Source organism: Musa acuminata, chromosome BXJ2-3 (assembly GCF_036884655.1).
Source record: "Musa acuminata AAA Group cultivar baxijiao chromosome BXJ2-3, Cavendish_Baxijiao_AAA, whole genome shotgun sequence".
Taxonomy (NCBI): Eukaryota; Viridiplantae; Streptophyta; class Magnoliopsida; order Zingiberales; family Musaceae; genus Musa; species Musa acuminata.
Window position 1 is genome coordinate 4002460 of NC_088340.1, and position 14620 is coordinate 4017079.

A 14620-nucleotide genomic window follows, 5' to 3' on the forward strand; every position below is an offset into this window, starting at 1 on the left:
CATCCCATTACACCGCCGGCTGGGAGGATGCCAATGGGAGAAAAGAAATGTTTAGCCTTCCAACGGAGGAATGCTTGTTTCGAACACACGTAAGAATGAAGCAGAAAAGGAAAGCTGCTGTGGTTTGCATGTCTTATGGGGATAGGAATGCCCATAACCCTCGTGGCTCCATACAAGATATGAAGTCCAACCTAAAATTTTGGATCCATTAACAGTACAGGATCAAGTATCGATCCTATATCTCACCCACCCGATGATACATAAATTAGAATGTCCGATCTGAATCTTAGGTACGGGTCCTCCTCATTTTGGATCCATAAGCTTATCAGATTCAGACCCCAATTGGATTTTCAATCGAGTATGGCCCCAACAAAAAACATCCCTGTTTATAAATGGTAAAAAGTATGTATGTATGCATCACAAAAAATAAATTGCTTACGAAACTCAGAAACAATAATGAGCACATATAACTTGCAGAGATAGACAATATGACCAAAATATGATTTCTTGGTGATGTTGAAGTACCAAAATAAAGAGAAAAATGTCTACACGAGCTGCTAACGAGGCATGCATCTTTCAACGTGTGTGTCTTCGCGTTGCACTCAACTCATGTAAAAAAAAAAGACCAATGTTAAGATAGATAGATAGATAGATAGATAGATATATACATATATATACATAGAGATATAGATATATATACATATATATACATTTAAATGTATATATATACATATATATATATACATATATATATATATATACATATATATACATATACATATATATATATATATACATATATATATAGATATATATACATATATATATATATATACATATATATACATATATATATATACATATATATACATATACATATATATATATATACATATATATACATATACATATATATATATATACATATATATATATATATACATATATATATATATATATATATATATACATATATATATATATATATATATATATATATATATATATATATAGATATATGGAGAGAGAGGGATAGAGAGAGAGATAGATAGATAGATAGATAGATAGATAGATAGATAGATAGATATATATAAATATATATATATATATATATATATATATATATATATATATATATATATATATATATATATATATATATATATATATATATACGTTTAAAGTGTGTTTATATATACACAGTGAGATTTCTTATACAGTTTTCGAATCTCGATTTCTTGCTGCAGCGATGAACCCTCCGCTCGAGATCGGCATCGTGGGCGAGAAGAAGCCCGTAACCGGAAGCTGTCGGCTTCCCGACGACTTGCACGAAGAGATCCTGTCCTACCTCCCCGCGAAGACATTCTTCAGACTCCAACCTGTCTGTAAGTCCTTCCACGAGCTCTCGGAAAAGTCTGATTTCCTCCATTCACAATCAGATCTCTGCAAAGCCGTCTCCGGATTCTTCATCAAGAGCTATAGTTCCTTCGACTCCTTTCTCCACGTTGACCCCTGCGCCGGCGTGCCCAGAACCTTTGGCGAATTCCTGAGCAAGAACAATGGCTTCATCCTTGGGTCAGCTGATGGCCTTGTCTTCGTCAGGCACGACAACCGCCGTGCTACCACCCATAGTTTATTTGTCTACAACCCGGCACGTAGGACTCGGTGTCATCTACCCGCACCATCGGACATGTGTCTGGAGGGTGGCATCGCGGCAGTGACCTTCATGAACGACGGAGAGAAGGTGATGAAAGACTACAAGCTGGTCTACCTCTCACCAACCTCGGAGTGGAAATCGTTTCGCCGCTGCCAGGTCTACGACTCGGTGGCAAAGATGTGGACGATGGACAAGCGTCTCGACTTTGGAGGGGCCGCAATAGACTTGGATCACCCGGTGGTCTACGACGAGACCATATTCTGGGTGTCGACTCCGGGACCGCTCATGATGATTAATCGGTACGTCGTCGCTTTCGACCTGAGGACCAAGTGCACGCAGATCATCCGTCCGCCGGAAAGAATGAACATCGATCGCTCCGACACCATTGGGATCGGAAAGTGGGAGGGAAAGTCGGTTTGCCTGATTCATTACCGTAAGTCTTCTCGGGTGTTCGCTCTAGAGCTGCTGGAGAAGAGTGGCAACGGTGCGATACGCTGGGTGACGACGCATGAGGCAAGCTTGGACCGGATGGGGTTCACGATGCTGTGTGAGGTGGCGACGACTACACTACTTGTTTTCGCTACACTTGAAGATGCATACACCTACAGTATAAAGGATGGAGAAATCAAGAAACTGGGACCGCTGGGATTGTGGTTTACATCGTTGATCCCTTACTCTAATACGCTTCGGCCATGCGGTGAAGAAGAGGAACTTTTCGAAACAACCTGAAGAGACTTTTTTTGTTTGTTTGTATTTCCTATTATGTATACATTCTCGTAGATAAGAGAAGAGAAGTTGAATGAAAAATGTTGTCTTCCTTGTGTCCAATGCTGCGATTAAATATCATGAAATAGAGGGTTTTTTGTTAGTAGAATTTTGTGCCATTGTGAATGAAACAGCAAGAAATGATTTCTTGGGAGACAATATTAAAATTGTTATGAGAAGGTATAACATATCATAGACAAATTCACTTAATAATGCATAGTAAACAGGTTGTGCAAGAAAAAGTTCATATGCCCCGACTAAATTAGAATGAATGATGCAAGCATATGGAGGGATAATAAATAAGTTTGAGACATTGAGGGATAATTAATATGTTTTTTTAATTATCACTAAAGAACTTTTACCACCTCCAAACAAGAATCTCCTATGTCGATAGAATATTATCTTAAATATTGGCTAATTATAAAAATTATTTGCCCATGAGAGATAATTTGGGGAATAAAAGTTCAATTAAGATTTTAGGAAGAATTTTATAATTTAAAATATATAATAATATTGGTTAAAAAAAACTTTAGTCGATCATCAATAAGCATACACCTATGATGAAAATGATGAAATTAAAATCAGTTGGACCATTATGATATTCCAACATCCAATAAATAATTCAATTGTGTAGTCATCTAGATTGAGTCTTTTTACCAAAATTCATAGATCTTAGAAAATCTTAAATTTACTTATATTCAAAAGGTATGAAAAGTTAAGATTAGAAATTATATGTAGAGTAGGCAGCAATCGATTCATTCCAAAAATTGGAGTAAAAGACACCACTTCTACCCTAATTTGAACATCTTTGTGACAAATCTCACTATCTTTCCAAATACATTGGATTTTGCATTTGTCCATTTTGTCCTAATCATAACCTACCATCTCAAATTAATTTATCTAACAATGGTTTGAAGTGGATTGATCTTTAAGACTCTTAATTAAGGCTCATATTAGCATTCTTAACTTGGAAGTCTTTAATTTAATTTGCTCGAGTGACAAAGGTTCTTTTTTTTCAAGATTCCTTATAAATTAGTAATTTCATAAATTAAAAATATCCTAAACATTCAAAATCAGTAGTAAAATATTCCCTCGCACAACTATTCTATCTTTAGCATCCTTATGTTTATCTGAAAATTTTGAAACTAAAAATAACTTTTTTTTTTTCAGATGATTATTATTTTTATTTGAATAAGGAAAAAGTAGTGATGCGAGGCAACGTGAGCAATTTAATGATCTTTTCACTATCTATCGATCTTAGCGATAACTAAGGCTCTTAATTAAAGTCAATTTTATCATTTACTTGGCATGTTAGATATCATGGATAATGTCTAACAAAGAGGAATGCTTAGAAAGATCATACTAAATTTAATAATTAAATATTATTATCATGAAATGATTATATATATATATATATATATATATATATATATATATATATAGTCAATCCTTTCTCTTTTGGTATAATAAAGTCTTCAATTGCAAAAATTTCGACACGTTTGGCATTTGTTAATCCATATATATATATATATATATATATATATATATATATATATATATATATATATATACTGCTAATCCTTTTGGTATAATAAAGTCTTCAATTACAGAAATTTCAACCCGTTTGGCATTTGTTCATCAAAATTTTCAAGTTTTTATCCATAATAATTATAAATATTTTAACCAGCCTAGATGAATCCAAAGTTCAATTGTTATATATAATCTTCAAAATCCCGAAGCAAAAACATTATAATCGATTTGGTTAAACCAAAAAAATGTTATAATCATATTTAAAAAATAAATTTAAATGAGAAACTAAAAAATTAAGTTATTAGATGTCGGTAAAAAATTATTATTATTATTTTAAAATAATAATTTTTAAATATTTTAAAAATATATTTTTTAAAATTTTTTGAAGTCTTAATTATTTAGGATCGATTATATGAATATTTTGTAAAATCATATATATATATATATATATATATATATATATATATATATATATATATCTCATAAGAAATGGAATAATCATGCATCGAAAAGAACACCCAAACAAGCGACAAGTGTCACGATGGCATGCGGTTACGTGATGGCAACCACATAAGCAATGCAAGCACGCAAAGAAAAGATAGTAAGTGAACTCTCACACACAAATGTATGTATGATTTATTACAACCTTTTATTATAGCATTGTTATGTATGCTCATATATTGTTAATTTGATCTTCGATTTAGTCAATTAAACTTAATTAATTATACTTTAACACTCAATTAAAGTTATTTTTCTTGACACATGTGTATTTATTTATTTAGGGTACCAAATGGAGACCTAAGTATATGCGCATTCATACATTTTAACCTCTAGAAAACCCACCGCCTCCCCCCACCATTAATCCGCTGTTTCCTCCTTCGACGTTTCTTCCCCGTTGCCAGCGATCGAAACCAGAGCTCGGCGTCTCCTCTCTCTCTCTCTCTCTGTCTCTCGGTGAAGGATCTCTTCATCTGCCCTCTTTTCGTTTTGGATTTCGAGATTGCTTCCGTCGATCGACGTGGTAAACGTTTGTGGGAAATCGGGCATGGGTTTCTTTCCAGGCTGATTGGATCGGCCTTCTTGTTTCGGTGGGATCTTCCCTCACTTTGATCTTTGTTTGGGGGGCGAAGATTTCGGAGGGAAGATGGGGTATTTGAACTCCATCAGCGGGCTTCAAGCAGACGGTGCTCCGGTCAGCGGGGGAGGACTCAGGTCTCGTTCGTTTATTCCTTGTGAAGTCGTATTAAGGCTTACGATATTCTTTTCTAGATTTGTTTATGTTTCGTATCTCGTGCGATTTTCGAGCTGATCTTATGCTAGCATTCGCTTCATATATTTTGAGTTCTAATTCGAAGGCAAACTAACTAGTTATCGGAAGAGATTTATTTATTTATTATGTATAAACAGTCATTTATTCCTTAATAATTCAATATTAGTTAGATCCTTAATAATTGACAAACAAGTTATGAGATGGTTCCTCAGATATGGATGTGTGAACTTACATGGGAAACATGGTTCTTTTACGCTGAATAAACTCATAGAACTGCTTCCTATCTGTTAAATGTGGTGCTTGAATCTGCAGTTGAATATGTTGCCTAAAGCAGACTGTAAAGAAACATCCTACTCTTGCGTGTCAATCTAACATTAAAACTCATGCTCATTTCTTTCAAGACAGTCAAGATGGGAAGTTTGGTTATGAGTATGCAAGCTGTCCACGGAAAAGATCTTCAATGGAAGACTTCTATGAGACGCTAATTGACAGCGTTGATGGAGAAATTGTTGGCTTGTTTGGGGTCTTTGATGGTAAAATTTCTGCAGTATTTTGTTGTCTTTGTTTATGTTTAGAATGTCTTATCTTTTTTTCTTTTGTATTTGAAATTTTTTGGTAAAATTTTCATAGAAAACCCATTCATTAACTTGCTTCTTTCAATCCTTTTCTAGGGTAAATTTCTCTCGTGGAGAGTTGCTTATACATTCAATATCCTAACGTTAGACTTTGATGCTTTGATGAGTGGTTGTGTAGGTCATGGCGGTGCCCAAGTAGCGGAGTATGTTAAACAAAACCTCTTCGGCAACTTACTCAGGCATCCAAAGTTCATTACCGAGACAAAATCAGCTATAGGTGGTGCTGATTTGCATTTAGTGCGATGAAAGAGCTTTTAAAGAAATATAATATTTGGCTTATGAAATTCATCTGTGCTGTTACCTTCAGCTGATGCATACAACCACACGGACGCAGAATATTTGAAATCTGAGAACAGCCAGAACCGAGAGGCGGGTTCAACTGCATCAACAGCTGTCCTTGTTGGTGATCGTTTGCTCGTTGCAAATGTTGGGGACTCTAGAGCTGTCATATGTAGAGGAGGAGATGGTAAGCCCCACATCCTGAAATCAGTTCTCTTATCATCAATTATGTGTAATGGATTTCTGTACTTCATCTAGAACTAAACCGGCTTAATTTAGATGGAGTTTACTGCATTTTTTGCTTACTAACTGTATTTTGACAACCCAACCTATTTAAGAGCAATATTTAGAATGTGACTCCGGTGACATCTAGGTTCTTAGGATATATGTAGGTTCTAGACCAACAAAGTTTTGTGGCCTTCTCTTGATCCTGCCAAATGCTATGGTAGCTCTGTGTCTCCGGTGTACTGTACACACTGAAACAAATAATCATATATTTTCAGATTCTTCAAAAATCTGGTAATATAAAAAAGTATATACTGGAAGGAGAAAGAGAACATATTCCTGTTTGGATTCGCAGAATTTAAGCCTCGATTTGGAGAATTGAACCTGTAAAAAAATCTTCAGAAATGGCTGAAACTGCACACTTATGATGATAAATGAGGATTTAAATTGTTGATGATGGATGAGGTACTAAAGTTCATCACGCTCTCGTATTGCATATACTCGTTTTGAACTGACATTTTGGAGATTAATAGTTTACTAGAAAGTTAAACAGGATTGGAAACTTAATATTAAGTTATCCAATTTTTACACAGAATTATTTAAAGAATAATAATCACTTTTTTATGCTACTTGTATAAGCCATTGCACTTAATGTCTTTACAGCTTATCGATGCTACAGTGGTTTGATAGCTAGATACTCTTGGTGAAATTGTATACAAATAGTTTAGTCATGTTATCTTGCCTTTAATGTATGATCTAAGAACTATTTTTTGTTCATTGCTCGAGTGTTGTTCCTTAATTGATGGAACTTTCCATTTAGCGCCATACATGGTAGGTTTTGGTGCCACATTAGATGTATGACATGTCTTGAAATCTACAAATGGGATTTTTATTCGTGTGATTTATTATTCTAGGGTCTTTTATCCTGCAGTCCACATTTTGTTGGTTATATTTCTTGCATTATGGAATTCACCCTTGTCAAAACCATCTAATCGTAGACTTCAACGATTAGGAGTTTTACTATTCACGCCAATGACAAAACAGGCTGACAATGGAAGTTGATGTTTCCTTAATCTCGAAGCTAGTCATAAGCATATTTCTCCATTATTTGTTTTGTTCAGTGTTAAAGAATATATATTTTATATGGAACTTTAGGTAGATATTATTGTGTCTCCATTATTTTTTCTTGCCAAATTTACACATTTTTATCAAAAATCATCCCCCATGTATGTAGAGCTTGGTATTTAACATTTTACATATTTCCATAGGCATTATCTGTGATCTACCATTTGCTTTTGTTTGGATGTTTGCTTGCCCATTTGTTCATCTCATGGTTCAATTATACTATATGTGGTCATCTTTAGTTTGCGATTATTGCCTTCTAACTAGATTCAAATTTCTGTTTGATTTATGAATGGCAATAAACAGTACTGTGTGGTGCTGTTGACATCCTTGTTGTCATTGAATTCTGTTGTTTATGTTTGTTCTTATGCCCATTGAGGTTGTTCTGTATTCTTTATAAGATATCCATGTAATCTCTTCTCATTTCAATTGATTGGGTCGAAAAATCAATCTAGAATTTGTTGCATCACTCGATCCAGTTATCTTGAAAATTATAACTATTAAAGATTTTTTATTTAGCATATTAAAAAGCTGCTTGTGGTTCTAATTTTCGTTGTTTTTTTTCCCACTTTTTCTTTGTTAAATCCAGTTTGACATCTCAACTTGTGCTCAATTAAAACAAAAGTTTTGCTATGTTTATGTATTCTATGAACCTCTTGATACAAACATCTGATTCTTGCTTTTTCAATGGCATCAGTTGCAAACAAGTCCTTTTCTGAGGCAAACAGTTGTGGCAGTTGTAGCCAGAACCGAGAGGCGGGTTCAACTGCATCAACAGCTGTCCTTGTTGGTGATCGTTTGCTCGTTGCAAATGTTGGGGACTCTAGAGCTGTCATATGTAGAGGAGGAGATGGTAGGCCCCACATCCTGAAATCAGTTCTCTTATCATCAATTACGTGTAACGGATTTCTGTACTTAATCTAGAACTAAACCGGCTCAATTTAGACGGAGTGTACTGCATTTTTTTTTTACCAACTGTATTTTGACAACCCAACCTATTTAAGAGCAATGTTTAGAATGTGACACCAGTGACATCTAGGTTCTTAGGATATATGTAGGTTCTAGACCAACAAAGTTTTTTGGCCTTCTCTTGATCCTGCCAAATGCTATAGTAGCTCTGTGTGTCTCCGGTGTACTGTACACATTGAAACAAATAATCATATAGTTTCAGATTCTTCAAAAATCTAGTAATATAAAAAAGTATAGACAGGAAGGAGAAAGAGAACATATTCCTGTTTGGATTCACAGAATTTAAGCCTCAATTTGGAGAATTGAACCTGCGAAAAAATATTCAGAAATGGCTGAAACTGCACACTTATGATGATAAATGAGGATTCAAATTGTCGATGATGGATGAGGTGCTAAAGTTCATTACGCTCTCGTATTGCATGTACTCTTTTTGAACTGAGATTTGAAGATTAATAGTTTACTAGCAAGTTAAACAGGATTGGAAACTTAATATTAAGTTATCCAATTTTTACACACAGAATTAGTTAAAGAATAATGATCACTTTTTTATGCTACTTCTATAAGCCATTGCACTTAATGTCTTTATGACTTTTCGATGCTACAGTGGTTGGATAGCTAGATACTTTTGGTGAAATTGTATATTAATAGTTTAGTCATGTTATCTTGTCTTTAATGTATGATCCAAGAACTATTTTTTGTTCATCGCTTGAGTGTTGTTCCTTAATTGATGAAACTTTCCATTTAGCGCCATACATGGTAGGTTTTGGTGCCACTTTAGATGTATGACATGTCTTGAAATCTACAAATGGGATTTTTATTGGTGTGATTTATTATTCTAGGGTCTTTTATTCTCCAGTCCACATTTTTTTGGTTATATTTCTTGCATTCTGGAATTCACCCTTGTCAAAACCATCTAATCGTAGACTTCAACGATTAGGAGTTTAATTATTCACGCCAATGACAAAACAGGATGACAATGGAAGTGATGTTTCCTTAATCTTGAAGCTAGTTATAAGCATATTTCTCCATTATTTGTTTTGTTCAGTGTTAAAGAATATATTTTTTATACGGAATTTTAGGTAGATATTATTGTGTCTCCATTATTTTTTCTTGCCAAATTTACACATTTGTATAAAAAATCATCCCTCATGTATGTAGAGCTTGGTATTTAACATTTTATATATTTCCATAATCATTATCCGTGATCTACCATTTGCTTTTGTTTGGATGTTTGCTTGCCCATTTGTTCATCTCATGGTTCAATTATACTATATGTGGTCATCTTTAGTTTGTGATTATTGCCTTCTAACTAGATTCAAATTTCTGTTTGATTTATGAATGGCAATAAACAGTACTCTGTGGTGCTGTTGACATCCTTGTTGTCATTGAATCCTGTTGTTTATGTTTGTTCTTATACCCGTTGTGGTTGTTCTGTATTCTTTATAAGATATCCATGCAATCTCTTCTCATTTCAATTGATTGGGTCCAAAAATCAATCTAGAATTTGTTGCATCACTCGATCCCGTTATCTTGAAAATTGTAACTATTAAAGATTTTTTATTTAGCATATTAAAAAGCTGCTTGTGGTTCTAATTTTCATTTTTTTCCCCCACTTTTTCTTTGTTAAATCGAGTTTGGCATCTCAACTTGTGCTCAATTAATACAAAAGTTTATGTATTCTATGAACCTCTTGATACAAACATCTGATTCTTGCTTTTTCAATGGCATCAGTTGCAAAAAAGTCCTTTTCTGAAGCAAACAGTTGTGGCAATTTCTTGTAGAGCACCCATTTTACTTGCAAGTTCTGTTTCTTGGTTCTTACAGTATGTTGCAAAAGCAATTTTCTGATCATGATAAGAGTAGTTGACCAAACGAACTTCTGGGTGCTTCATAAATTAGAGAAAAAAGTCTTTTGTTCCCCATATAGCAAGTTTTGCTTCTAGCTCGTCCAGTAGATTGCAACGGCAATTTTTCTGATTGCTTGGTAATTTAGAGAAAGAAACCTTTTGTCCCTCGTGCATCATGGGCAAAAGCCAGTTCTTGGTACTTTGAACAACAGAGACCTGGCAAATCAACCTGTTGTGGTACTTGGTTGATGTGAGCTCTCATAATTAAACCGATCACTCTATTTTGATGGTGATAATATGGAGATGATTTTCTCTGGATGTGCTTGAAGGTTCTGTTTTTAACAAATTCAGTATCTGAAATAGAATACAATCACCAGAATCTTGTATTGAATTATTGATTGAGCCTCTTAAAAGTTTAGTTCTTTACTAGGAACTCGGCTCACGCTATTTTTTGTTACTTTTGCAGCTATAGCTGTCTCAAGGGATCACAAGCCTGACCAAACAGATGAGAGAGCAAAGGATTGAGGATGCTGGGGGCTTTGTAATGTGGGCTGGTACTTGATCTCCTCCCTCAGTTTTTATCAGTTTAGATCATTTCGTTATTTAAATACTGATCAACTGTAACTGCAGGGACATGGCGTGTCGGTGGTGTTCTTGCCGTTTCTCGTGCATTTGGTGATAGGCACCTGAAACAGTTTGTTGTCGCAGATCCAGAAATTCATGTTTGATCTCTGACCTGTCACTTTATTCCTACAATGTTATTGTCTTCAAGACTCGAGACATATCATCATCTGACAGTAATGCCTTTGACTGCTTCGACTACTGTTGAATGCAGGAGGAAGCGGTTGATGGATCTCTCGAATTCCTCATCCTTGCAAGTGACGGATTGTGGGATGTTGTCACGAATGAGGTACTTTAAAAGAAGATAATAAAAAAAAAAAAAAAAAGGTACCTGAAATATCATCTCCGAAGATTGAACCCTTTCTTTTTCATTTGGTTCCAAATTCAGGAGGAGGTGGTAGCTATTGTCAAACCCCTACAAGATCCAGAACAAGCAGCAAAGAAACTGTTACAGGAGGCCTATCAAAGAGGTAGTTCTGACAACATCGCTTGTGTCGTGGTACAGTTTCTTGGCTAGCCTTGATAACACAACCGAGCAGCAATAGGTACAAATTGTCTGCTTGATCTTTGTCATCGCTTTGTTATCTGTAATGGTTTCATGGATTTGGAAGTCAATAAAAAGATACCTTTGCTTTAACCAAAACTAGTAGCAAAAAGAGTATATTTGTGATGCTTAGTGGAGTCTGTATCATGCTGTTTTCACTTTTGTTAGAATAATCAATAAGATTGTTTGGTTAGAGTGCCTAAATTTCTTCCTGAATAGTCGTTTATATATACAAACCATTTTTACCATTTGGAATTTACTCCTGCAATTAAAGTAGCTCAAGTTTGGTAATTTAAGCCTTAAGGAACAATTTTGATATGCCCCCTATGAAAGCAAAATGAGACCCATGAAAGAAGGTCTCTTATTGAGTTTGTATTATAAATGTTGGCAGGAAGATTAATTTCACATGGATACAGAATTGAAGAGTCTAATGATACATAGTGGAGTTTGATTGTGATAGTTTCCATGGTAACTTTGACCATTTTGACGTAGATTCAAAGGTAAAGCCGTATAACCATTCTTCGTGATTGATCCATGAAGGGTCATGCCCATGTCTTATCTAGAGTGGCAGATGCGGATGTGTTTGAATAGAATAGAACCTAACCTATTAATTTGTTGTTTGCGCCCCTTAACAAAAATTATAGGTCCCATGTCATCCAAGAAGGATAGGAACATCTAAGTTACTTTTTAACCCTACACAGTTTGCCTCGTGCAAAAGAGTCTACCTTAGCCTTCATATTCTCCTCGTCTGTTGTGGACACAACCTTTCTTGACTCGGACACAAAAAAAGGAAGAGAAAAATAAACCAAAAGAAGGCTAATGGAGTTGGAGACAACGACCGATTGAATGAACAAGTTGATCGAGTATGGTGCCTCTCTCTCTCTCTCTCTCTCTCTCTCTTTCCATCCACACTAACCTGTTATTTAATGCTTTGTTGTCGTCCGCAGCCCACTGCCGACGACGCTTTCAGCAGAGCAGCGAGAACAGAAAAAAGGAGATGAAAAGTTGGTCCACCGGGGAAATGGAGGAGGGTGCCGAAAGCGGCGTTAAGACGTGGATCCTGGCATTTCTCTTTTGTCGAGGACTAGCGTAGAGATGCCGCAACGTCGAAGCTGCTGCCTCGCTCCTCCAAGTAAGTAGCTCTTTTCTTGGCCCTGCCTTCCCGTTGCACGGTCTCAGATAGAGAGACCGGCATTCTTCCTCCGTGCGCTCCACTTGCAGTCTCGGCACGGGCTGAGGCCGTTTCTCAAGTACAGGAGGCTGCGAGTCAGGTGCACATGGGTTGGGTCGAAAGTCCCTAGCGATGTTGCGATGGCGACAAAATGGCACCCGCAGACTGTCTCTCAAGGTGGGCCAATCCCAGTGTTCCACGATTCTGTCAGCTGTCCGCCACTTCCGGCTCGTCGTCATCGAGCACTCACTAACGCGACCGTGATGACAAAATGCAGTCTTCCCGATCGCGACGTATAAGAGAAGAAGGGCGATAGATTGATGGATGGAGGAATCGAGAGAGAGGCAAGTGATGGCGTTCGAGTGGGAATGGAACTCGATATGGCAGTTGTTTGCGACGCTGGTGTTCCTCCGGACGGCGTACAGGGACTTCCTTCCCCCGGAGCTCCACCACTCCGTCGGCTTCCTCCTCCGTGGCCTCATGACCCGCTTCGACACCGACCTCAAGATCATCGTCGATGAGTACGACGGCTCCTGCAGCAATGAACTCTACAGCGCCGCCCAGGCTTACCTCGGCAGCCACTGCCTCGACGACGCCCGCGTCGTCCGTCTCGCCAAGCGCCACGACTGCCCCCTCCCTCCTCCCCTCCTACCACACCACCCACGACTCCTTCCAAGGCATTCCCCTCCAGTGGAGCTCCGTCGTGGAGCGCGCCTCTGCCTCCTCTTCCCCCATCCGCAGCAGCTCCCTCTCTTCGGACCACCGCTACCTCGAGCTCTCCTTCCACAGCCGCCACCGCGAGGCCGTCCGCTCCCAGTACATCCCCCACGTCCTCCCGGAGGCCGAGCGCATCCGCCTCCGGGCCCGGGAGCGCCGCCTCTACACCAACCGCTCTGTCGTCTTCGGCGACGACCACCGTAACCCCTGGTCCCCCGCGCCCTTCTCCCACCCCTCCACCTTCGACACCCTCGCCATCGACCCGGTTCTCCGCGACGACCTCCTCCGGTTCGTCAGCCGCCGGAACTATTACTCCCGCGTCGGCCGCGCCTGGAAGCGGGGCTACTTCCTCTACGGTCCGCCCGGGACGGGCAAGACCAGCCTCGTCGCCGCCATCGCCAACCTGCTCGAGTTCGACGTGTACGACCTAGATCTCACCGCCCTCCGCCGCCTCCTCGTCTCCACCAACCCCAAGTCCGTCGTCGTCATCGTTTGTACAGCCTCGTCAACTTACTAAAACAGCCTTTGCTCCCTTCGTAGATCTTCTTGGTGTTTCTTTCTTTCTGACTTGAGCACAACGAAGACATGCCTCTTCCAGATTAAGCTTTTCATGCGTAAAATCTCACACCACCATCTGACTTATCTCCTCTAAATTAGCTTCTCACATTGGATCCTTCCACACGACGAACACGATTGTTGCATGTTAAGTGGTCATGTCTCTTCTCGATCTAAATCATTCAGATTATTGCATTGGGAGCTTCGATGCATGATGGATGGAGGGCAGTATTCGTCCCACCACTTGTAATCCACTAAAGGAAGGGGTGGACTAATCTTAAGCAGGAGGCTTAGACCCCTCGGACCCGGCAAAAGCCACGTGGGTCGAGCAGCCTTTGCCTACCGCTCCGCCCGGAGATGCGGAACGCGAATCATTGAAACTTTCAACGAGGGAGTGGCACCCCATGCAAACTTGTGGAATTCCCTCTTAATAGTTGTTACAGTCCATCAGTGTCTGTGCAGAGACAGATGGGAACTTAATTTAAATAAGAGTTTCAATGTATACATATATTATTGATTTTAAAAAAGAAACGTCTAATCAAAATCTACCATATCAAATTAATTTATCTAAAAATGGTTTGAAGTCGATTGATTTTTAAGACTCTTAATTAAGGCTCATATTAGCATTCAAAATTTTTAATTTGCTCTGAGTGTCAAAGATTCTGATAAGGTATATTTTGGGCCCAAGCCACGTCACGATCGATGGCACATGG

At 37.9% G+C, this 14620-nt stretch overlaps 3 protein-coding genes across 4 annotated transcripts; all 3 read left to right on the forward strand.

Annotated features, from left to right (window-relative positions):
• Positions 1 to 1249: 1249 nt before the first annotated feature.
• LOC135606640 (uncharacterized) lies at positions 1250 to 2386 on the forward strand. The gene has a single exon (XM_065097696.1). The coding sequence runs from the start codon at positions 1250 to 1252 to the stop codon at positions 2384 to 2386; it is 1137 nt and encodes a 378-aa protein (XP_064953768.1).
• Positions 2387 to 4747: 2361 nt separating this feature from the next.
• LOC135606989 (probable protein phosphatase 2C 59) lies at positions 4748 to 13893 on the forward strand. 2 transcript variants are annotated; one of them, XM_065098402.1, is made up of 11 exons: positions 4748 to 5164; positions 5628 to 5755; positions 5976 to 6074; positions 6165 to 6323; positions 8181 to 8336; positions 10766 to 10853; positions 10930 to 11021; positions 11135 to 11209; positions 11309 to 11465; positions 12412 to 12812; positions 12913 to 13893. In XM_065098402.1, exons 1-6 carry the CDS (start codon positions 5097 to 5099, stop codon positions 10822 to 10824), a joined length of 669 nt encoding a protein of 222 aa, XP_064954474.1. In that variant the 5' UTR covers positions 4748 to 5096; the 3' UTR covers positions 10825 to 10853; positions 10930 to 11021; positions 11135 to 11209; positions 11309 to 11465; positions 12412 to 12812; positions 12913 to 13893. The 2 variants fall into 2 exon arrangements, with proteins under 2 accessions (XP_064954474.1, XP_064954473.1); XM_065098401.1 differs by lacking the exons at positions 4748 to 5164; positions 5628 to 5755; positions 5976 to 6074; ... (1 more) ...; positions 8181 to 8336; positions 10766 to 10853 and having other exon boundaries at positions 10924 to 11021.
• LOC135606641 (probable protein phosphatase 2C 59) lies at positions 10844 to 11437 on the forward strand. The gene is made up of 4 exons (XM_065097697.1): positions 10844 to 10853; positions 10930 to 11021; positions 11135 to 11209; positions 11309 to 11437. The coding sequence occupies exons 1-4, from the start codon at positions 10844 to 10846 to the stop codon at positions 11435 to 11437; spliced, it is 306 nt and encodes a 101-aa protein (XP_064953769.1).
• Positions 13894 to 14620: the final 727 nt, after the last annotated feature.